The sequence below is a fragment of the Podarcis bocagei genome, assembly GCF_964188305.1.
Source record: "Podarcis bocagei genome assembly, chromosome: 2".
NCBI classification, from domain to species: domain Eukaryota; kingdom Metazoa; phylum Chordata; class Lepidosauria; order Squamata; family Lacertidae; genus Podarcis; species Podarcis bocagei.
This window is the reverse complement of record NC_138126.1, coordinates 4,170,415-4,195,403: the sequence shown is the minus strand read 5'-3', so window position 1 is coordinate 4,195,403 and position 24,989 is coordinate 4,170,415. Positions and strand designations below refer to the sequence as shown.

Sequence of the window (24,989 nt, the reverse complement as noted above, 5' to 3'; positions counted from 1 at the left end):
GCTAGGTTGGCAGAAGGGATCGAACAAAGGGAACTCACCCCGTGGCGGGGATTCGAACCGCCAACCTTCTGATCGGCAAGTCCTAGGCTCTGTGGTTTAACCCACAGTGCCACCTGCGTCCCTGCTGTAATAGTAGGTATGCTTCTAGACCCCCACTGCCCTGTTGCCACCTTCCCACCTCATGCAAAATGCACAGCTAAGAGCTGAGACTTTCCTGCCTCTTCCACTAAACACCCCCTTTACTCCTGCTGCCACCAGCTATGTTTTATCTGAACACTTTGCCCTTCACAGAATGAGGAGGCATAGCAGCACTATTAATGTATGACCTACAGACCATGTACAGTATTCAGGTTTACTTTATGCAGATAAGAAGTTGCTTTCAGCCTGTTTCTTATTTGTTGCTTTATTGCAGTTAAAACAATGCGCCTCATGCCACCGTTCCTATAATACTAGTTTAACCAACTCTTTTTGCAAAGCAACACCACGAATCTCACACTCCCATTTTCACAACTATCCATTCCTAACTCCAAACATCAACTTTTCCAACTCTCTCGACCAAAGACTGAAATTCAGCCGACTCTTAGGCCATCATCACTAAACACAACTCCAGATTCACACTCCTCCCTATCTAACAATACAAAGCAGCTTATACTTTACTAAGTATTATGAGACGTTACCTTCATTACTTTACTACATGAATGTACAACTTTACATTGAAACACCAGAATATCACATACACATAATGCGTTTAGATTTGATTTCTGCCTATAGGAACCTGTTCATCTGAAGGAAGAAGTGAACTCTTGAGGGGAAAACTTTCTACCCTCCATACACCTAAATGGTTTCTCCCCTCTGAGTCTGTAAACATTTTGTATGTACTTTATTAAACTGAAGCACTTCAGTTTCACATGTGGTGGGGTCGCAAAAAAAAAAAAAAAGAATATTCTGACTGAAGTTCTTTCCACACACCATACGCCTACATGGTTACTCCCTTGTGTGAGTCCGTTGATGATTTCTAAGTGTTCCACTACAGATGAAGCTTTTTCCACATTCAATACATTTATATGGTTTCTCCCCTGTGTGAGTCTGTTGATGTTTTCTTAGCGTTCCACTCTCAGTGAAGCTCTTTCCACACTCCATACATTTATATGGGTTCACCCCTGTGTGAATTCGCTGATGCTGTCTCAAATTTCCACTGTGACTGAAGCACTTCCCACACTCCATACATCTAAATGGTTTCTCCCCTGTATGAGTTCGTTGATGTACAGTAAGGTATCCATTGTCACTGAAGCTCTGCCCACACTCCATACATTTATATGGTTTCTCCCCCGTATGAATTCGTAGATGTGTTGTAAGAGTTCCATTCCGACTGAAGCTCTGCCCACACTCCTCACATTTAAACGGTTTCTCCCCTGTGTGAATTCGTTGATGTACGGTAAGATTTCCGCTTTCGCTGAAGCTCTTTCCACACTCCATACATTTAAATGGTTTTTCCCCTGTATGTGTCCGTACATGTATGGTAAGTTTTCCATTTTCACTGAAGCTCTTCCCACACTCCATACATTTAAATGGTTTCTCCCCTGTGTGAGTCTGTAGATGTGTTGTAAGACCTCCACTGTGACTGAAGTTCTTCCCACATTCCATACATTTAAATGGTTTCTCCCCTGTGTGAGTTCGTTGATGTCTAGTAAGGTGTGAACACTGTCTGAAGCTCCTTCCACACTCAATACATTTAAAGGGTTTCTCCCCTGTGTGATATCGTTGATGTATAGTAAGGTGTGAGCACTGAAGGAAACACTTGCCACACTCCAAACATTTAAATGGTTTCTCCCCGGTGTGACTCTGCTGATGCACAGTGAGTCTCGAACTACAAATGAAGCACATTCCACACTCCACACATTTATATGGTTTCTCCCCTGTGTGAGTTCGCTGATGTCTTGTAAGAGTTCCATTCTCACTGAAGCACTTCCCACACTCCATACATTTAAATGGTTTCTCACCTGTGTGAGTTCGTTGATGAACGCTAAGATTTCCGCTTTCACTGAAGCTCTTTCCACACTCCATACAGTTAAATGGTTTTTCCCCTGTATGAGTTCGCATATGTATGTTAAGTTTTCCATTTTCACTGAAGCTCTTCCCACACTCCATACATTTAAATGGTTTCTCCCCTGTGTGAGTCTGTAGATGTCTTTTAAGATCTCCACTGTGACTGAAGCTCTTTCCACACTCCATACATTTAAATGGTTTCTCCCCTGTGTGAGTTCGTTGATGTTTAGTAAGGTGTGAACACTGTCTGAAGCTCCTTCCACACTCAATACATTTAAAGGGTTTCTCCCCTTTGTGAATTTGTTGATGTTTTGTGAGAGATACACTGTGACGGAAGCTCTTTCCACACTCCGTACATTTAAAGGGTTTCTCCCCTGTATGAATTCGTAGATGTGTCGTAAGAGTTCCATTCCGTCTGAAGCACCTTCCACACTCCACACATTTAAATGGTTTCTCCTCTGTGTTAGTTTGTAGATGTGTGCTAAGGTGTTCACTCACACTGAAGTAATTTACAGATGGCTCCTCAAAATTCTGATTGCCTTCTTCATCACCTGGTTTAAAGTGGGTGATAAGAAAATATTGTTAGGTCTTCAAGGAAGAGAACCAGAGAACTTAAGACACAGCAAGACCAATCAGCACCTTCTCTTCTTTTAACACCTCCAGCATTCCTCCCTCTGCTATGTACCAATTTTTTAGGAAAGGAAATCTGAAAATAGTCTCAAGAACCCTTAGTATCCAGTTCTACCTTCAACTCCCATGTAACACTGAGCACCAAGAGAAACCTTCTATGCTGAGATGAGGCATCTATGGCCCTCAAGATGTGGTTGGACTCTAAGTACCATCAACCCAAGTAAACATGGCCAATGACCAGGGATGGCGGGAGTTGTAGTGCAGCAACATCTGAAGGGACACACTTTCTCCATCTTCCTCCTCCTGTGAAAATGCTATGACTCTGTATTCAGTTTTCTCCTTCCTCCCTGATCTGTAATATCTCACTGATACATTCCAACCAGCTGTTCACATCACCTAAACCTGCACCAGGATGCTGGAAAAGATGGGCCCTCGTTCTGATCCAAAAGGGCTCTATTTATATTCCTACACACTGAAAGGAGACATAGAAAATTACAGCCTCACAGCAAAGTGGAAGTATGTACCTCTGAATTGGTCCAGGACAACATCACTGTAATTTTCTGTTCCAAGCGAGGTGTGCTCAGACTTGAGTATCAGAGTCTCTGCTATGTGGACTAAGTAAAATGTAAGTGCTGTATTAGTAGTAGTAGTAGTAGTAGTAGTAGTAATAAACAACTTTTATTTGTATCCCGCCCTCCCTGGCTGAGACTTGGCTCAGGGCGGCTAACATCAAATATGTAACATTGATATAAAATCAAACAATAATTATATTATGTCCAAAAAACAGGTAGGAATCAAAATAATTTCTAATTAGATGGCTTTCCACAGGGTTAGCGTTGGGAACAGTAAATGCTCATCAGGCCCAACTATGTACGCTGATCTTATATGGGCCTGTGAGAATGCTGTGAGGCCTCCTTTGTACTAGTTCTTATACAAAAAGAGGAGAGTGAGGCTGAGCCATGATCAAAGGCCTGGCGGAACAACTCTGTCTAACAGGCCCTGCAGAAAGATGTCAAATCTCGCAGGGCCCAAATCTCCTGTGGCAAAGCGTTCCACCAGACTGGGGCCAAGGCCGAAAAGGTCCTGGCCAGCCTAATCTCCCTGAGGCACGGGATCTCCAGGATGTTATTATTTGCAAACTATAAGGTCCTCTGTTGGGCATACCAGGAGCGGTGGTCCCTTAGGTAAGAGGGTCCTAGGCTGTATAGGGCTTTAAAGGTTAAAACCAGCACCATAAACATGATCCTGTACTCCACCAGGAGCCAGTGCAGCTGTTATAGCACTGGATGAATGTGATCCCGCGGCAAGGACCCCATAAGGAGTCTTGTCACGGCATTCTGGATCTGCTGGAGTTTTGGGGTCAGCTTCAAGGGCAGCCCCACGTAGAGCGAGTTACAATAATCAAGCCTGGAGGGTTCTTGGTCGCTTGGATCACAGTGGCTAAATCAGGGCGAGAAAGGTAAGGAGCCAACTGCTTAGCTTGGCGGAGATGGAAAAATGCCGCCTTTGCTGTGGCTGCAACCTGTGCTTCCATAGAAAGGGAGGCGTCAAGGATTACACCCAAACTCTTGACAGAAGGCGTTGGCACTAATTGCGCCCCCACAAGAGATGGGAGTTCGTGGTAATACAGTGGTACAACTGGTTATGAACTTAATTCGTTCCAGAGGTCCGTTCTCAACTCAAAACAGTTCTTAACCTGAGGCACACTTTCGCTAATGGGGCGATTCCACTCACATCCTGGTGCAAAGTTCGCAACCTGGAGCACCTACTTCCGGGTTAGCGGAGCACGTAACCCGAAGCTTTCACAAGAAGGACTGTTTGTAACCACAGATATTACTTTATATGACTCTAAAAATATACAAGAAATATTAATCTTTTGAAGCAAAGACAATAAAGTATCTGCTGGCCCATTAAAAGCTAATAAATGAAACCTCATGCCACCATTATTAACCTGTGAGTCTCTTTGTAGAGTTTCCCTTTTTAGGTATTTTTGGGGAATTCATACCACAATGTCAGCTTATGAAGAGTTACCTACTGACAAAAGTACAGCGTTGCTATAAACTACAATCTTCAACATCAACTTCTTCGGACAACAAAAGAGGCTTCAAGATACTCTCAAGGCAAATCTTAAAAAATGAAGCATAGGCATAGAAAACACTGGCCTGCAAGAGTGCCAAGTGGAAAACTGCCTTTACCAAAGGCTTCGTGGACTTTGAAGAAACACAAGCTCAGGCCAAAAGGAAGAAACGAGCTAAGAGGAAAGCATGTTTGGCAAAACTTCACTGTGATTAACTCCCGCCCGGAAACCTATTTCCCCACTGTGGAAGGATGTATGGATCCAGAATTGGACTCCACAGTCACTTACGGACACACCATTAAGACCGTGTTCATGGAAGACTTGACTACAAGGATTCGCCAAAGAAGAAGACATGACATGAATAAATGGCTCAAATAACAGTTTCACACTTCCAACGTCTAACAGCCAAGAGGAATAAAAATGTACCCTCACCTAGAAAGGCTGCCATCTCATAATTCTCCTCCATGACTTCCTTGTACAGAGCTCTTTGGCCTGGATCCAGCAGAAACCACTCCTCCTCCGTGAAGAACACAGCCACCTCCAAAAAGGTCAAGAAGGCCTGAAAGAAGAGGAAGAAGACAGAGTTTCTCTTAGATCCCCATCATCCCCACTCAACACAGAGGGAGGCTGGGTGGTCCCATCTGTGCCTCTTCCCTCCTACTGATTTCCCATGGCTCTTTCCCTACCTGAGGAAGCTGCCTGGCTCCTCTTTCCACTCCACCCCTGAGAAGAGGCCGTTCAGAGGGTGTCTCAGAGGCCATTGTGTTGCCAGTGGAAAGGACAGAGGAGGAGGCGTAAACTGGGCCACTTCTGGGACTCTCTCAGCTGTTGCCACGATGCACTTCAATGCAGGGAGCAGGTCTTTAAGGAGAAAAATGCAGAAATAATTATTATTATTATTATTACAGAATTGAATTTATATTCCACCCTATACCCGGATGTCTCAGTGGTTCATAGAAAGGTGGATTTATTTAAGGTGGGAGACATTTACACAGATAGCATACCTTTTACAAATTACAAATACCAGTACTAATAAATCAATACTCATAAATTCTAACTGCAAATGCAAAATCCAAACACATATTATGAAACATATATGAAATAGTTGTGTTGTTGTTGTTTAGTTGTTGAGTCATGTCCGACTCTTCATGACCCCCTGGACCAGAGCACACCAGGCACTCCTGTCTTCCACTGCCTCCCATAGTTTGGTCAAACTCATGCTGGTAGCTTCGAGAACACTGTCCAACCATCTCGTCCTCTGTCGTCCCCTTCTCCTTGTGCCCTCCATCTTTCCCAACATCAGGGTCTTTTCCAGGGAGTCTTCTCTTCTCAAGAGGTGGCCAAAGTATTGGAGCCTCAGCTTCAGGATCTGTCCTTCCAGTGAGCACTCAGGGCTGATTTCCTTCAGAATGGATAGGTTTGATCTTCTTGCAGTCCATGGGACTCTCAAGAGTCTCCTCCAGCACCAGAATTCAAAAGCATCAATTCTTCGGTGATCAGCCTTCTTTATGGTCCAGCTCTCACTTCCAAACATCACTACTGGGAAAACCAGAGCTTTTACTATACGGACCTTTGTTGGCAAGGTGATGTCTCTGCTTTTTAAGATGCTGTCTAGGTTTGTCATTGCTTTTCTCCCAAGAAACAGGCGTCTTTTAATTTCGTGACTGCTGTCACCATCTGCAGTGATCATGGAGCCCAAGAAAGTAAAATCTCTCACTGCCTCCATTCTTCCCCTTCTATTTGCCAAGCAGGAGGGAAACTGACAAGGTGCTTCAGGAAATGGGAAATGCGCCTCTTCCCTCCAGTTTGGGGGCACAAAAGCAGCACAGCAACCCCCCCCCCAACATGGGAAACCCAACACGGCTCTTTCCTTTGTGCCAAAGCAACCTCAGCCGGCCAGACTGGGATTTCTGAAAGGGGGGCTGGGGGGCTTCCCCCTTCCCAAGAAGCAAGTTCTTGTTTTCTTTTGCTTCCTTCTCACATCAGCCTCTTTCTTACTCAGGAAGCTCTGGAAGCCAGTGTCAAGGGAATGTCAAGGGAACTGTCCATCTCTCACCCCCCACCCAACTCAAAATATCCCCCCTCTCCCCCAATCCAGAGGCGACTCTGTTCTCCAGCTGCTTCGCTTCCTCTCCCCTGCTTGCCCTCCCGATCTCCGCCCCACTGAGGCAGGGGCTTCAGCAGCAGATTTCGGGGGGGGGGGCAGATCAGGGTCCTGGAGGAGCTCAGCCCCCCCTCCCGCCCAGACCGGCTCCCTGACGAAGGCAGAGCCTGGGGGGAGCGATGGGGGGGCAGCAGCAGTGGCGTAGCGTGGGGGGTGCAGGGGGGCCCGGCCGCACCGGGCGCAACATCTAGGGGTTAGGGAGCGCAAATCCACGGGTTAGGGGGCGCAAATTACGTGCCTTGCCCCGGGTGCCAGTGGCGTAGCGTGGGGAGTGCCAGGGGTGCCGGCCGCACCGGGCGCAACATCTGGGGGGGCGCGAGTCCAGAGGGAAGGGACAAGTTCCTTCCTCCGCCGGGCTCCCCGCCGCCACCGCCAGCCTTGCGCCCTAGCGCGCGCGCCCCCTGCCGCCGCTGCAGCTGCGCTCCACTCACTGCTCGCAGGAGGAGCAGCCGCTGCAGCAGCGCCGACGCCGCCACCAACGCCTGGCCGGGCACGGGCAGCCTCCGCACCCCGACGACGACGCCATCCCCTCGGCCCAGCCACAGGTGGCGGCTGCTTCTGCCGACTGGGAGGGAGGAGAGCTCCGAGGGGCCTCGCCGCGCCATGCACTCCCCAAAACCCTCCGAGAGGAAGCCGGCCGGCGGGCGAGGGTCTCCCGGCAGAAGGGGGCGCCGCTGGCTCCGGCTCTCAGCCGCGGGGGGGGGGCGAGAACGGAGCACGGCTGGAAGCCCCCGGACCCGGCGGGGAGGAGGAGAGGCGCTCGCCAAGCCCAGATCTGGAGCTCCACCTACAGCCCAAGGAGAGGAGGGGGCGGGGAGGCGCCTGAGGGGAGGGGGCTTCGGCTGCCTCGGCCCGCGGGGGCTCCGCAAATAATAAATTTAATAAATTCCTGCTGAGCCTTTGGGGGGGTCCTTGGCTCCTTCGCTCGCCCCCAGCCCCAGTGGTGTAGCGTGGGGGGTGCAGGGGGGCCGGGCGCAACATCTGGGGGGGGCCGCTCGCACTGGAGTGCTAAAATCCACGGGTTAGGGGGCGCAAATTACTTGCCTTGCTGACAACCCACGCTACGCCACTGCCGGGTGCTGACAACCCACGCTACCCACTGGGCAGCAGTGAGAAGGGAGATGGAAGCTGTCAAACAGAGAGGAGCATCACTAGGCGGAATGGGGCTCCCCCCCCCCTTTGAACGAAGGACTGACTTCTGAGTCAACATGCACAGGTTGGGGCTGCAAATCCCTTTGTGGTTAGGGCGCACTGGGGGGGGGCGCCTTTTTGTGGTTCGTCTCAAGTGCCTTCGCTGCGCTTCGAAAAGGATCTTGCAATGCAATCCCTGTGGGGGGAGGGAGAGGACCTCACTTTGCAACAGGATGGCCTGCATCCAGCCCCCCCCCCCCGATTTCCACAGAGAAAGGGCAGAGTCCCTCCTTGCTTTCCTTTCTACCCCCCCCCCGGCTCAATCCTCCCGCCTCCTTTCCCAGCTGCCCTCTTTGTAGATTCAGGGGGAGGGAAAGCAAATCCTTCTCCCACCCCCCTCCCCAAATAACCCCCAAATATGCGGCACCTCTTTTTCCTCTTCTCAAAGTCCGCTTCTCTTCCGGGAATGAAGATGGAGACCCCTCCCCTCCAAATTGCCTCTCCCCCCCAAAAAAAAAACTTCCCTGCCTCTCTAGGAAGCGGAACTCATTGACCCAGAGGGAGGGGGAGGGGCAGGAGATCCGCCCCCCCCCAAACAGAAATGCCTTTCCTAGCAGGCAAGCTCTATATTCCCGTTTATTTAGGGAGAAATTCATGGGTTCAATTCCCCGCAGGGGCAGCGAAAGACAAAAAAAACACACACACACACCTCAATTTTTGAAAAGCCTCCTCCTGGAAAGGGGTTTAGAGCAGTAACTTAAAGACAACCCTAAAAGGTGGTCCTCCCTGGATGGTTAAATCCAGTCAAAGGCGACTAGCATCTCACTTTCAGGCCGAGGGAGACGGCGTTTGTCCGGTTTCCAGGTCATGTGGCCAGCAGGACTGAACCGCTTGTGGTGCAATGACGAAAGCCGGAGCGCAGGGAAATGCCATTTTCCTTCCTGCTGCAGCGGAACCTGTTTATCTACTTGCACTGGTGTGCTTTCGAACTGCTAGGTTGGCAGGGGCTGGGACGGAACTCACCCTGTTGTGGGGATTCAAACCGCCGACCTTCCAATTGGCAAGCCCAAGAGGCTCAGTGGTTTAGACCACAGTGCCACCCATGTCAATACAATGCGTACCCTTTTTAAAAAAGGGGGAGCTGATGGAGAAAGTTATTGGGAGGGTACAACTCAGTGATAGAGTAGTTGCTTTGCATGCAGAAGGTCTCAGATTCCTATTTTCACGTTTGGTGGGGGTGTACCGTGGTCCATGGCTTCTGGGGGAAAGTTTTTATATCTGACCTTCAAAATCACTAAACAATATATCCATCCTAGTTCAGCATTTGCCTTATTATAACTAGATTTGACCTCAAATCCTATGCTTCAATCTAAAGAATTAATTTCCTTTCTGTTCACAGCCGCTAGACTAGAGTTACTGCCCAACGATGGAAGGAAACCTCTAAAAAACCAATAACAATAGAGGATTGGATTAATAAACTTAAGACCATTGCTCTATCAGATCACCTCACATAATACCTCTCCAAAAAAGATACCTTTGACACAATCTCCCTTTATTGAAGAACAGGGTATTTTAATGCCAGCATCATCATCATCATCATCATCATCTCGGAGGTATTTGTGGAGAAGATTATGATTGGAAGTGTCTAGCCAAGCAGATGGGTAGTTGGGTTCCTATTGAGGGTGTTGGGGGAGCCAACATGACCGTGATGTGGGACTGAGGACTGGAGTGGTCATTCTGTGATATTATGGCAGTGGACAAAGCTGTATTTACTCTGAATAAATGAATATTGTTGTTTTAATAAAGGTCTCAAATTCAATGCTTTGCATGCAGGAGGTCCCAGGTGAAATCCTCTTCAGGCAGAGAGACCCTGTTGGCATCCATCTGTCTCAGGAGGCGATGGAGGAGGGGGCCTTTGGGGGTGTGAAGTCCAACTGTGGGCAGCTTGCAAGACCTGCTGTGGCTGCTTCATGTCAGGGGCAAATGCTCAATGCAGGCAGAGGGAGGAGCAGATCCAGGTGAACTTTCAGCCTCCTATACTGCCTGCTCTTTCTACAGATATCTGAAAGATGGGCCAATAGTAATAGCTACAATAATAATTTATTATTTATACCCTGCTCTTCTGACTGGGTTCCCCCAGCCACTCTGGGCAGCTTCCAACAGAATATTAAAAACACGATAAAACATCAAAAACGTGGGCACAGAGATCCCACTCTCCACAGGGAGCTGGCTCTCCTGAAACGACTGGCAATGCCCACATTTCCCTGTGCCACCTTCCCTCCCCATGTTGGTTGTTCCCCTCAGCACCTCCTTTATTCTGGCTGCCAACACGGATTTTTGCCGTTAATGTAGCCATGAATGAGAAGCTGTTGCAAAACAATTCATAAAATATAAACAACATAGGACAGTTTAAAGCTTGCTTTGTGCACATAAGACAACCATCCCAGTCTTTCTGTGTTTTCATTGTTCCCTTATTGCAATTATAAAAATGGGCTTTATGCTGCTGTTCTTATAACAGGGAGCTGGACTTGACCCTTGGAGTCCCTTTCAACTCTACAGTTCTAGGATTCTAGAGCCAATCCTGCTTCCTAAACACCACTGTTGTCAGGGACATAGCCACCCAGAACGGTGCTGAGGAGTCTGAATGGGACAAAGAGCCAGACGAAGAAAGGATGGCTTTTTCTCCTTCTCAGCTACGAATGATAACAGAAGAAGAAGAAGAAGGAGAAGGAGAAGGAGGAGGAGGAGGAGGAGAAGAATCTGCCTTTGTAACATCTGGGTGACATTTTAAAAAATGTAAGTAAAATATTTAATATAATTATAATATTTATATATAGTATTATAGTAGCAAGTGGGGGTAATAGGGAACTGTACAGTCATATCTCGGGTTGAAGTAGCTTCAGGATAAGTATTTTCGGGTTGCGCGCTGCAGCGACCTGGAAGTAACGGAGCGCATTACTTACGGGTTTCGCCGCTTGCGCATACGGTAAAAATGACGTCATGTGCAGAAGCAGTGAATCGTGACCCGTGCAGACGCGGGTTGTGTTCGCTTCTGGATGCGAATAATATAGGCCTACTAATAAAGATGAATATTTTTCATCATAGGCGCCTACATAACACAAAACACTGTTCCTGTATGTAGGTTTTATTTTATTTGTTTTTTATCTTATATTTTGGAAATGTACATCCAGGTTTCTTCCTTCAATTTTTTTGGGGGGGCCCCTAGAGAGTGGGGCCCTAAGCTATGCCTTATACATAAAATCCGTCACTGTCTGTGAGATCGTTGATGTTTACTAAGAATTACACTCTTACTGAAGCAGCTTCCAAAATCCATACATTTAAATGGTTTCTCTCTTGTGTGAGTTTGTTGATGTGTTGTAAGAGCTCCACTCTCACTGAAACTCTTCCCATGATCAATACCTTAAAATGGTTCATTCATGTACAGTAAGTATAGTGGTACCTCGGATTACAGATGCTTCAGGTTACAGACGGGTTAAGAACTTTACTTCAGTATGAGAACAGAAATCACGTGGCGGCAGCGGAAGGCCCCATTAGCTAAAGTGGTACCTCAGGTTAAGAACAGTTTCAGGTTAAGAACAGACCTCCAAAACGAATTAAGTTCTTAACCTGAGGTACCACTGTATTCCATTGTGACTGAAGCTCTATGCATACACTACAGGTTTCTCTCATGTGAGTTTGTAGATGTATGGTCAGATTTGAAGGTTCACTGAAACTCTTTCCACACGCCAAACATTTATACGGTTACCCCCACGTATGTGTTTGTGGATGTCTTGTAAGTTGTCCACCTTCACTGAAACCCTTCCCACAATCCATACATTTAAATGGTTTTTCCAGTGTGACTATGTTGGTGCACAGTAAGTTTCCAACTACAAATAAAGCTCTTTCCACACTCCAAACATTTAAATGGTTTCTCCCCTGTATGAGATCGTTTATGTCTTGTAAGAGCTCCACTCTGACTGAAGCATTTCCCACAATACAAACATCCATATGGTTTCTCCCCTGTGTGAGTTCGTTGATGTTTTCTAAGAGCTCCACTCTCAATGAAACCCTTCCCACACTCCATACATTTAAATGGTTTCTCACCCGTGTGAGTTCGTTCATGTACAGTAAGTATTCCATTGTAACTGAAGCTCTGTCCACAAACCATACATCTAAAGGGTTTCTCTCCTGTGTGAGTTCGTAGATGCGTTGTAAGAGCTCCACACTGAATGAAACCCTTCCCACACTCCATACATTTATATGGTTTCTCCCCTATATGAGTTCGTTGATGTATTGTCAGTTTTGCACCTTCACTGAAACCCTTCCCACAATCCTTACATTTGAATGGTTTCTCCTCGGTGTGACTCTGTTGGTGCTCGGTGAGTTTCCAACTACAGATGAAGCTCTTTCCACACTCCATACATTTAAATGGTTTCTCCCCTGTGTGAGTTCGTTGATGTACAGTAAGTTTTCCATTTTCACTGAAGCTCTTTCCACACTCCATACATTTAAATGGTTTCTCCCCTGTGTGAGTTCGTTGATGTTTTGTGAGAGCTCCTCTCTCAATGAAACCCTTCCCACAATCCATACATTTAAACGGTTTCTCCCCTGTGTGAGTTCGTTGATGTTTTGCAAGAGATCCATTCTCACTAAAGCTCTTCCCACACTCCAAACATTTAAATGGTTTCTCCCCTGTGTGAGTTCGTTGATGTCTTGAAAGAGTTCCATTCTTACTGAAGCTCTTTCCACACTCCATACATCTAAAGAGTTTCTCCCCAGTGTTAGTTTCTGGATGTGTGCTAAGGTGTTCACTCACACTGAAGTACTTTACAGATGGCCCCTCAAAATTCTGATTGCCTTCTCCATCACCTGGTTTAAAGTGGGAGAGAAAGATAATATTGTTAGGTATTCAAGGAAGAAAACCAGAGAAGTTAAAACAAAACAAGACCAATCAGCACCTTCTCTTCTTTTAACACCTCCAGTATTCTTCCCACTATGTACCAAATTTATATGAAAGGAAAGGAAATCTGAAAACAGTCTCAAGAACACTTAGTATCCAGTTCTACCTTCAACTCCCATGTAACACTGAACACCAAGAGAAACTTTCTATGCTGAGGTGAGGCATCTATAGCCCTCCAGATGTGGTTGGACTCTAAGTACCATCAACCCAAGCAAAGACCAGGGATGATGGGAGTTGTAGCCAATGACCAGGGATGATGGGAGTTGTGGTGCAGCCACATCCAGAGGGAGACACTTTCCCCCTCCTGTGAAAATGCTGCACCTCTGTATTCAGTTTTCTGCTTCCTCCTTGATCTGTAATTTATTCCTGATACAGTCTAACCCACTGTACACATCACCTAAACCTGCACCAGGCTGCTGGAAAAGATGGGCCCTCGTTCTGATCCAAAAGGGCAAAGGCACAGCCTCACAGCAAAGTGGAAGTATGTACCTCTCAATTTGTCCGGGACAACATCCCTGTATTTTTCTGTTCCAAGTGAGGAGATGAGCTCAGACTTGAGTATCAGACCCTCTGCTATGTGGAATAAGGAAAACAGAAGTGCTGTTTATATATATGTGACTGTAAAAATATACAGCAAAGACAGCAAAGTATCTGGTGGACCATTAAAAGTTAATAAATGATGTGGACCAGGAAACCTCATGCCACCATTATTAACGTGTCAGTCTCTTTCTATATTTTACATAGGATTTTTTTGGGGGGTGAGGGTTTCATACAATATCAGCTTATGAAGAGTTACCTACTGACAAAAGTACAGCATTGCTATAAACTACAATCTTCAACATCAACTTCATTGGACTTGTCATGTTGTTCAGATGCCTGATTATCATCTTCCAAAGCAACTATTCTATTCCCAACTTAAGAATGGAAAGAATATCAATGATTAAAATGACAGTACTTCCCCAAATCCTCTTTGCCTTTCAGACAATTCCAACAATTATTGGGACAAAATGTTTTAAAGATTGGCAGAGGGACCTGGCGAATTTTATTTGGCAGGGCAGAAAAGCAAGAATGACATTTTAATTGTTGACGGAACCCAGAGAAAGAGGAGGGTTCATGGTCCCGGACCTCAGAATGTACTTTGAGGCTGCATGCTGGACTTGGTTGAAGGACTGGATGTTGCTTAGGAATACCGAAGTCTTGGATTTAGAGGGCTGGGACAAGGTTTTCAGGTGGCATGGCTACTTATGTCATGATAAAATAAAAGCACAGAAAGGCTTCATGAACCACCTAGTGAGGAAGGCCTTATTCAAAGTTTTGGAGAGGAATAAATCCAAAGTTATAACAAAAAAACCATGGTGGATATCGCCTATAGAGTCAACTGCCATTCATAAGAATAACATGAACAATAACTGACCAACTAACATGAATGAAACTGAAAAGGTCTGAAGAACTCAAACAACTAGGGATAAATTGGCTAGAATATTACCAGCTTAGGGCGACCTTTGAAAAAGATAAGATGTTAAAAGGGTTTGATAATAAAGCATCGGTCTTAGAGAAGGAGGTTTTACAGAACAACCAAAAGACTCTCTCCAGAATGTACATGCTGTTACAGAATACTCAAATAGAAACAGAGGAAAAGGGAAAGGCCATAACAAGATGGGAGCAGGACTTAGGTTATGTAATTGAATATAAAGAGTGGAAAAAACTGAGGACAAAAAATATTAATTTTAAAGCAGATTGGAACCTTCTACCATATGAAATCGGCCCTGAGTGCTCACTGGAAAGACAGATTCTGAAGCTGAGACTCCAATACTTTGGCCACCTTATGAGAAAACTCCCTGGAAAAGACCCTAATGTTGGGAAAGATTGAGGGCACAAGGAGAAGGGGACGACAGAGGATGAGATGGTTGGACAGTGTTCTCAAAGCTACCAGCATAAGTTTGACCAAACTGCGGGAGGCAGTGGAAGACAGGAGTGCCTGGCGTGCTCTGGCCCATGGGGTCACAAAGAGTCAGACACGACTAAATGACTAAACAACAAAACCATGTGTGGTAGACATGTCCAGAGATCAGAAAGTTCTGGGACATGATCCATGAAGAAATTAAAAAGTTACTAAGAACTTCACATAGCAAAAGATCAGAAGCATACCGTTTGGGAATATTGAATAGTGAAATTTCTAGAGAAAATACTAAATTCTTCCTGTACATGACATCTGCGGCGAGAATCCTGGTGGCTAAGTACTGGAAGGGTAACCAGGTACCGACTAAAGGGGAATGGTTAGGCCAAACTGACAGATATAATAAGACTAAAGCCAATGAATACAGTCAAGAAGGAATGGAAGTGCTTGAATGATTATTTAGAAAGACAATGTTCTAATATAAAAATCTGGCTGTGTCTAGAATGACCTTGTGAATGGAAAAGGGGAAACACACACACACACACACCCCTATATTAAGGTGAAAATAATAATGAAATGCGGATAAAATAAGAAATGTTAAGGAAGTGTGAGAGTGATGGAAGTCTATCACCACTATTATTTTGTAAAATAGTGTTTATTGTATTGAAATATTATATTTTTCTCTATTATTTTACTGTACTTTTCTTCACATTTCTTCTTTTTTTCTCTTTTCTTTTTAAAAATTTATTCTTTATGTATGGCTTGGTATTGATGTATTTACCGTATTTTTTGCACCATAACACTCACTTTTTTCCTCCTAGAAAGGGGAAATGTCTGTGCGTGTTATGGAGGAAATGCCTACGGGTGGCATGCCTACGGATTTTCCTCCTCTAAAAACTACGTGCGTGTTATGGTCGGGTGCGTGTTATAGAGCGAAAAATACGGTACTTTGCAATATTTTTTTGTTATAAAAATAATGAAAAGAAAAGAAAAAAGAATGGAAAGTGAAATACTGGTGGACGACTAAAGAGGTTTAAAGACGCTTTCAAAGCAAATATATAAAAATGAAGTATAAGCACAGAAAATTTGGCTCCAATTGGAGAATAGCCTTTACCAAAGGCGTCATGGACTTTGAAGAAGCACAAACTCAGTACAAAAGGGAGAAGCAAGCTAAGAGGAAAGTACATTTGGCAAACCCTCACTGTGATTAACTCCCGCACAGAAATCAATGTTCCCAATGTAGGAGGATGTGTGGATCCAGAATTGAACTCAACAGTCACTTACGAACACACCATTAAGACCGTGTTCATGGATGACAATCTTACTCGGCTACAAGGGGTCACCAAAGAGGAAGACAAGGCATGAATAAATGGTTCAAACAGCAGATTCACACCTCCAATGCCTAGCAGCCAAGAGGAATAAAAACGTGCCCTCACCTAGAGAGGCCACCATCTCATAATTCTCCTCCATGACTTCCTTGTGCAGAGCTTGTTGGCCAGGATCCAGCAGAGCCCATTCCTCCTCCGTGAAAAACACAGCCACCTCCTCAAAGGTCAAGAGGGCCTGGAAGAAGAAGAGGAAGAAGACAGAGCTGCTCTTAGATCTCCATCATCCCCACTCAACACAGAGGGAGGCTGGGTGGTCCCATCTGTGCCTCTTCCCTTCTCCCTGCTCCCATTGCTCTTTCCCTACCTGAGGAAGCTGCCTGGCTCCTCTTTCCACTCCACCTCTGAGAAGAGACAGTGCAAAGGATGGTGCCTCTGAGGCCATTGTGCTGCCTTTGGAAGAGACAGAGGACAAGGAGGCGGAAACTGGGCCACTTCCAGGACTCCGCTGTTGCCACAATGAACTTCAAAGCAGGGAGCAGCTCTTTTAGGAGAAAAATGCCGAAATAATAATAATTATTATTATTGATTGAATACCACCCTATACCCGGAGGTCTGAGAGCAGTTCATAGAAAGGCGGATTTATTTAGAGTGGGAGACATTTACACAGAGAGCGAACGTTTTACAAATACTGTACAAAAACCAATAATAATAAATTAATACTCCCAAATTCTAATTATGAAAGCTCTGAAACACTTGAGATTATCACAACAGAAACGATTGACTTTTGGTTTAAGTATTTGTGCATCTGTCTCTCTCTCCCCTCCCGCCCAGACCGGCTCCCCGAAGGAGGAGGCTAAGGGAGGGGGGGTGTTCCAAGCTCAGTGTGCAGAAATACACAAAAATGGATTAGGAGGCTGGGTCTAAGATGGGGGGGGGGGAATGTCACCTGGTGACTTTCATTGCATAGGTGCCAGCTCCCCGGGTCCCTGAGCACCCACCCATTTCCCCATGAAGGGGCCGGGCACCCACAGATTTCGGTGCCAGGGCCATGCATACTGAATGGCACCCACAGCCCCAGGGGGTCCCACGGTCGTGGGGTGAAACTGGCACAACTGGTTCAGTGTCCCAGTCAGGTTGCATGGGGGGGGGGGAGGAACGTCTCGGGAAGCAAAATGTCTCCCCCCCCCCGAGTCTGGTTGATCTCTCCGCTTCCAAGAGGATCCTGCAATGCAAACTTTGTTTGGGGGAGAGGACCCCCCCCGCCTTGCTCAGATTGCTTCTCCTGGTTCCCAGAGGGAAAGGGGGGAGCCCTTCCTTGCTTTAATGCCCCCCTCACCTTCCCCCCCTCCCGCCCTGTTTGTAGATTCACAGGGAGGAAATGCAATTTCTTCTCCCTCCCTGCACCCCAAATCACCTCCATCCGAAACATTGCACCTTTTTCCTCCTCTTTTGCAGGCCTCCTTCTCTTCTGAGGATGTGCACGGAGACCCCACCCCTCCAACATTGCCTCTATCCCCCCCCGCCCTGCTCCGTCACTTCCTGCCTCTCTAGGAAGGGAGTTCATTGACTCAGGGGGAGGGGCAGGAGATTGCCCCCCCTCCCTGGAAGCAGAGTCCTAGGAATGTAGTGGGAAGGACGCCCCCCCCCCCCATGGAGCCCAGTGTCCCTCAGCCTTTTTCCGACCATGGCCCCCTCCCGACATTCTTTTCTTCCTTGCCCCCCCCCTTCTGCCGGTAGAAAGGTGGCTGTTTAAATGTTTTGCTTGTAAATTTATAGTTTTTATTTATAAATCCAATGCGAAGCAGGGACACTTCTCTGCTTTCTTTTCTTCACTTCTCACTTCCCTTCTGTGGCCCCCGAGTCTCCTGCTGTGCCCCCCTCAATTTACACGATCTTCACCTGTGACCCCCTTGGAATATCCATCTTCCCCCCCCCGCCCCCTTTAGAAACGCTGTTCTAGTCTTTTAACTACCTGGGAGTAAACCCCACTGGGACTGACCTCTGAGTTAAACTCTTGTGCAATCCTAAGGATATTTACTCAGAAGTCATTCCCACTGAGCTCCATAGAAACAGGTTTTCCCAATTGGCCAACCTGTTTTTCAAAAGCGAAGTCATGGACCCCCACTTTTGATATTTTGCCTGTCTCTTCCATAGTTTCTGTTGTGTGAATGGTGCTGCGGACCCCCTGGGGGGGGGGAAGGTTCCCTGGAGTGGGCAAACTACCTATTGGGAAAAGCTGCTTTAGCGCTCTGATTTCAGGAGCCGGACCGAACCTTTCCCCACATTGTACACCCCCGTATGGTTTCTCCCATGGGTGTCACACACCTGCTTACCGTAATTTTCGCTCCAAAACACACACTTTTTTGCTCCTAGAAAGTAAGGGAAAATGCTTGTGCGTGTTACGGAGCGAATGCACGGATCGGAGCCATGGCTGCTGTCAGTCAAGCAAAGCGGGAGCCGTTTACACGCTCTATGAGGCTCTTGCTTTGCTTGCTTTAAAGCGACCTGGAGCCGGGGACGGGGAGGAGGGAGGGAAGGAGAGCCATGGCAGCAAAGCGGACACAGAGGAGGGACAGACGATAGCAAAGGTCTGCGCGCTCTCTAAACAGAGCAATGAGGCTGTAGAGCACGGGTGTCAAACACAAGGCCCGCGGGCCGAATCCGGCCCGCCAGACCTCGTCATGTGGCCCGTGTAGCCGCCGCCGGCCGCCAGCCTTCACCTTTTATTCTCGCTTTTTTTTTGGACACAAGAAAGCCGCCTCTTCAGCGCATGCGCGGCAGCCTATAAGCCAGAGAACGTCTGCCCTCTAGCGGCGCCGGCCATTCTACACAGGAAACCTCCACTTTACATGCATTCAGGAAACCTCCACTTGTTACAACTGGCCCTTTGAGGGTGACCAAACTGCTGATGCGGCCCCTGATGAATTTGAGTTTGACACCCCTGCTGTAGAGGGACAGCAGGAAAGATAAAATTTAAGCAACCAGCAGCAAAATAAAACCAACCTTTAGCTCTGAGCCATGCAGTGAAAACCAGGAAGTAAAAAAAAAGGCTGGGGATGAGGGAGAGGGGAAAACTTCGCAAATCCCCAGAGTCTCAGCTGATCCACTGGGACTGAGCAGCTTGTTTTCAGGCAGGATTAGAGCATTGTCTGGGTCCTAGTGCCCCTATCTCTTTTTTGTGCTCCATTCTATTGCTGCTGGTGGCTGCTTATCGTTCAGGCTGCAAGGAGGAGCGCTTTTACACAGCTAATGGCGAATCCCCTGCAATCCAAGTCCTCCTCACTTGCTCAAATCTATTCTGCCTCAAAACAAGGAGCGGAAGGAAAAGGCTGCAAACTGTTAAATGGAAAAAAACCCAGGCACAGGGCAAATACCTTAAGTATACCTTTAAAGCAACAGTGCTCTTTCCCTCCCTCCTCCCCGCTCAGCTCCCCAAAAAGCTCCTTCTCCACACACCCCACACTGCTCCTTGTCCCTTGAGTGCTTTTCCTTCCCTCCCCACTTAAAACGTGGTTACAAAGCACGGATCCACATGGATCCTCAGGATTTTTGCACTGGGTCACCTCAAATTCACCATCAGATCACATGTCTGTGGCCACAGCATGAACCACAAAAATCATACATCCACTGTTTCATTTAGAATATTTTTTTCTTGTTTTCCTCCTCTAAAAACTACGTGCGTGTTATGGTTGGGAGCGTGTTACAGAGCGAAAAATACGGTAATTTGAGATGCTCCCACACTCCCCTGTGCCACCTTCCCATGTCGTGCAAAATATGCAGAGAGGAGTTAGGTCTTTCCTGGTTCTCCCACTTGTGATAGGAATTTTATGGTCTTGGAACCATTTTGATTCCTAAACTGACCAAATCCTTTCTCTGCAAAGTCAAAATAGAAAAGCCTCCCCATTGTCTTTTCCTTCACAAATCCTGTCTTAAGGGCGTGTCTGTGTTTGAATAGGGTGTGAGCCTGTGACCTGGCCCAGGAACTAAGTATTTATCATTACAAAAGACTGGCCAGGCTACCCAGGAAATCCAATCAAGTAACCTGCCAGACAGGAGATAAACAACAACAGAAGAAAAACAATATAAAAATTTCTGTTTTAGACCGCCTTTTCTGTGATGTAGGTGTGATGTATCTGAGGGGTGGTCTTAGGTTACACCCCTTCTGTGATGTATGTATGATGTTTCTGGGGGTAGTCTTGATCTACAGGGTGGCAATTTCAAAAGTCTTTATAAGGCCTTGCACACCATTTTTCTGGGTCCCTCCTCTCTACTGCAAGTGAGGGGAGCACCCTGTTGTAACAGATCAATAAAGGCCAAGCCTACAGGCTGCTGTTTTGCTCCAAGTAATCCTGGTTGGTGTCTTTGTTTTTTTGTCCAAGGGAGCCCTCGGATTTTTCTGTTAACAAACTAAAGGTAAAGGTAAAGGGACCCCTGACCAATAGGTCCAGCCATGGCCGACTCTGGGGTTGCGGCACTCATCTCGCTTTACTGGCCAAGAGCTGGCGTACAGCTTCCGGGTCATGTGGCCAGCTTGACTAAGCCGCTTCTGGCGAACCAGAGCAGTGCACGGAAACACCGTTTACCTTCCCTCCGGAGCGGTACCTATTTATCTACTTGCGCTTTGACGTGCTTTCGAACTGTTAAGTCGGCAGGAGCAGGGACCAAGCAATGGGAGCTCACCCAGTCTCGGGGATTTGAACCACTGACCTTCTGATCGGCAAGCCCTAGGCTCTGTGGTTTAACCCACAGCACCACCCGCATCCCACTAAACACCCCCTTTATTCCTGCTGCCACCAAAGATAATGTCTTAGCTGAACATTTCGCCCTCCACGGGGCCAAGAATGGCAATTACTACTACTAATAATAATTTATTATTTGTACCCCGCCCATCTGGCTGGGTTACCCCAGCAACTCTGGGTGGCTTCCAACAAAGATGAAAAATACACTAAAATGTCACATATTAAAAACTTCCCTGAACAGGGCTGCCTTCAGATGTCTTCTGAATGTCAGGTAGTTGTTTATCGCTTTGACATCTGATGGGAGGGCGTTCCACAGGGTGGGTGCCACTACCAAGAAGGCCCTCTGCCTGGTTCCCTTTAACTTGGCCTCTCGCAGTGAGGGAACCGCCAGAAGGCCCTCAGAGCTGGACCTCAGTGTCCGGGCAGAACGATGGGGGTGGAGACGCTCCTTCAGATATACTGGACCGAGGCCGTTTAGGGCTTTAAAGGTCAGCACCAACACTTTGAATTGTGCTCAGAAACATACTGGGAGCCAATGTAGGTCTTTCAAGACTGGTGTTATATGGTCTCGGCGGCCGCTCCCAGTCACCAGTCTAGCTGCCGCATTCTGGATTAGTTGTAGTTTCCGGGTCACCTTCAAAGGTAGCCCCACGTAGAGCGCATTGCAATAGTCCAAGCGGGAGATAACCAGAGCATGCACCACTCTGGTGAGACAGTCTGCAGGCAGATAGGGTCTCAGCCTACGTACCAGATGGAGCTGGTAAACAGCTGCCCTGGATACAGATTTGACCTGTGCCTCCAAGGACAGCTGTGAGTCCAAAATGACTCCCAGGCTGCGCACCTGGTCCTTCAGGGGCACAGTTACCCCATTCAGGACCAGGGAATCCTCCACACCTGCCCGCCTCCTGTCCCCCCAAAACAGTACTTCTGTCTTGTCAGGATTCAACCTCAATCTGTTAGCCGCCATCCATCCTCCAACCGCCTCCAGACACTCACACAGGACCTTCACCGCCTTCACTGGTTCTGATTTAAAAGAGAGGTAGAGCTGGGTATCATCCGCATACTGATGAACACCCAGCCCAAACCTCCTGATGATCTCTCCCAGTGGCTGCATGTAAATGTTGAAAAGCATGGGGGAGAGGACAGAACCCTGAGGCACCCCACAAGTGAGAGCCCAAGGGTCTGAACACTCATCCCCCACCACCACTTTCTGAACACGGCCCAGGAGGAAGGAGTGGAACCTCTGTATGACAGTGCCCCCAGCTCCCAGCCCCTCAAGACGGTCCAGAAGGATGTTATGGTCGATGGTATCAAACGCCGCTGAGAGATCCAGCAGAACTAGGAAACAGCTCTCACCTTTGTCCCTAGCCTGCCAGAGATCATCAACCAGTGCGACCAAGGCAGTTTCAGTCCCATGATGAGGCCTGAATCCCAACTGGAAGGGATCCAAATGGTCCGCTTCTTCCAGGCGTGCCTGGAGTTGTTCAGCAACCACTCGCTCAATCACCTTGCCCAGGAATGGAAGATTTGAGACTGGGCGATAGTTGGCCATCGTGGCCGCATCTAAAGATGGTTTTTTAAGAAGCGGTTTAATAACCGCCGCTTTCAGCGGGTCTGGGAAGGCTCCCTCACGGAGGAAAGCATTCACCACCCCACGAAGCCCATCGCCCAGTCCTTCCTGGCTAGCTTTTATAAGCCAGGATGGGCAAGGATCCAGGAGACAGGTGGTTGGCTTCACTCGTCCAAGCAGCCTGTCCACATCCTCGGAGGTAACAGGTTGGAATTGATCCCACGCAACTTGACTAGACAGGACTCTAGCATTCTCCCGCCCTGGCCCTGCTCCCACGGTGGAGTCTACTTCTTCCCGAATCTGAGCGATTTTATCTGCAAAAAACTTTGCAAAATCATTGCAGGAGGTCATGTGGCCCGTACTGGGCCCAGATGTCGCAGGTGGTTCCGCTAAATTGTGAACCACCTGAAAAAGTCTCCTGCTGCTGTTTTCTGCAGATGCAATAGAGGCGGCGAAGAAAGTCTTATTCGCCGTCGCTATCGCCACTTGGTAGGCTCGACGTTGAGCTCTAACCTGTGTCCGGTCAGATTCGGAATGAGTTATCCGCCACCGGCACTCTAGCCGTCTCAACGGTTGTTTCATTGCCCTCAGATCCGTGGAAAACCACGGGGCTGTCCGGGCTCCATGCAATCGGAGAGGGCGCTTCGGAGCCAAACAGTCAATAGCCCTGGTTAACTCCACATTCCAGCAGGCCACCAGGGAATCAGCTGAAAGGCCATCAACATGGGATAAAGCATCCCCTACCACTCTCTGGAAACCATTTGGATCCATTAAATGGCGGGGGCGGACCATCCGAATTGGTCCCACCTCCCTGCAGAGGGGAAGGGTCGCAGAGAAGTCCAGTTGCACCAGGAAGTGATCTGACCATGGCACTTCTTTCATTTCGCTTTTACTTAGTGTCAGATCACCAACATCCATAGAGGTGAACACCAGGTCTAAGGTATGCCCGTGGCTATGGGTTGGGCCAGACTTATTCAGGGACAGCCCCATGGAGGCCATGCTTTCCATGAAGTCCCGAGCAGCCCCTTGTAAGGTCGTGTCGGCATGGATGTTAAAATCCCCTAGGACAACCAAACTAGGTGTCTCCAGGAGAACATCCGCCACGACCTGAAGCAGCTCGGGCAGGGAATCCTTGGTGCAGCGGGGAGGTCGGTACACCAAAAGGAATCCTGTACTGCCCCTATTGCCCAACTTCCAGAACATGCACTCGGAAAACTGGGTCTTCCCAATAGGACGCCTGGTGCAAACTAATGACTTCCTAAAAATCACTTCAACATGACCTGGGTTGCTGTGCGTAAGAGAAACCTGGTGGACAAGCAGCGGCAAGGACAGGCCCATCTGCTTCATCCAACCAAGTCTCTGTTACACATGCCAGGTCAAGTCCTCCATCCATGATCAAGTCATGGATGGCAGTGGTCTTATGAATCATTGACCTGGCATTGCACAGCAGCACCTTCAGGTCATGTGGGTATCCCTTGATGATTCTAGTATCCATCCGGTCAGGACCAGACCCGGAGGCAGGGATAGTCCTCAGACAACGACTAAACCTGCCCCCTCTGTAATGAAATGGTCTAGTCTTAGCGTAACTCCTCCTCCTACCCGTGATCACTGAGATCAGTTGTCCCAGTGCATCCCCCCCTGTGGAACATGCCCCAGCCATTTTGTTGGCTGGGACCCACTCCCCGGCAGCCCTGACCCCTCCCCTTAAGAACAAAATAACACCTTAAAAACACACCAATAAAACAATACAAACAAAAACAGTAAAAATTAAAAAAAACATAAAATCAAACAAATTCCCAGGCCCAATAAACATCCATCCCACCCCCCACTTACAAAAAATTCAAAAGAAATTTTTAAAAAAACATTTTAAAAGCACTCTGCACCCCTCCAGCAGTAACAGCAACTGTCCTAGTGAGGCCCTGGGCCAGGTGGTAAGTGGCAGGAAGGAGCAGGGCCCCCAGACACTCACGCAGGAGAGTCTTCCTGGGCAGCAGAGCACAGCAGTCCCTGTGAGGCTTCAGGCCCCGCCCTGGGCCAGGTGGTAAGTGGCAGGAAGGAGCAGGGCCCCCAGACACTCACACAGGAGAGTCCTCCTGGGCAGCAGAGCATAGCAGTCCCTGTGAGGCTTCAGGCCCCGCTCCGGGCCAGGTGGTAAGTGGCAAGAGCAGGGCCCTCAGACACTCACACAGGAGAGTCCTCCTGGGCAGCAGAGCACAGCAGTCCCTGTGAGGCTTCAGGCCCCGCTCCGGGCCAGGTGGTAAGTGGCAAGAGCAGGGCCCTCAGACACTCACCCAGGAGAGTATAATAACACTATATAAGGGTTTCAAGATTACAGAAATGTAGTGACAGATAGGTAGCCGTGTTGGTCTGCCATAGTCAAAATAAAAAATTCCTTCCAGTAGCACCTTAAAAGACCAACTAAGTTAGTTCTTGGTATGAGCTTCCGT

The 24,989-nt window shown here is 47.7% G+C and overlaps 1 protein-coding gene across 6 annotated transcripts; it reads right to left on the bottom strand.

The window, feature by feature from the left end:
• Window positions 1-387: 387 nt before the first annotated feature.
• Window positions 388-17,735, bottom strand: LOC308580591 (uncharacterized protein). 6 transcript variants are annotated; one of them, XM_081182462.1, is made up of 5 exons: window positions 17,668-17,735; window positions 16,598-16,774; window positions 16,342-16,468; window positions 13,498-13,581; window positions 388-2,597 (listed from the first exon to the last, which is right to left on the bottom strand). In XM_081182462.1, exons 2-5 carry the CDS (start codon window positions 16,673-16,675, stop codon window positions 985-987), a joined length of 1,902 nt encoding a protein of 633 aa, XP_081038588.1. In that variant the 5' UTR covers window positions 16,676-16,774; window positions 17,668-17,735; the 3' UTR covers window positions 388-984. The 6 variants fall into 6 exon arrangements, with proteins under 6 accessions (XP_081038588.1, XP_081038590.1, XP_081038587.1 ...); XM_081182464.1 differs by having other exon boundaries at window positions 13,498-13,578; XM_081182461.1 differs by lacking the exon at window positions 13,498-13,581 and adding an exon at window positions 3,201-3,290.
• Window positions 17,736-24,989: the final 7,254 nt, after the last annotated feature.

Coding starts and splice junctions, on each gene's coding strand:
- LOC308580591 (XM_081182461.1), bottom strand. CDS start 16,675: ATGGCCTCAGAGGCACCATCCTTTGCACTGTCTCTTCTCAGAGGTGGA. Junction 16,469..16,597: donor GAGCCAGGCAGCTTCCTCAG/GTAGGGAAAGAG, acceptor TTCTTCTTCCAG/GCCCTCTTGACCTTTGAGGA. Junction 2,598..3,200: donor TGTCCTGGACCAATTCAGAG/GTACATACTTCC, acceptor ACTTTAAACCAG/GTGATGAAGAAGGCAATCAG.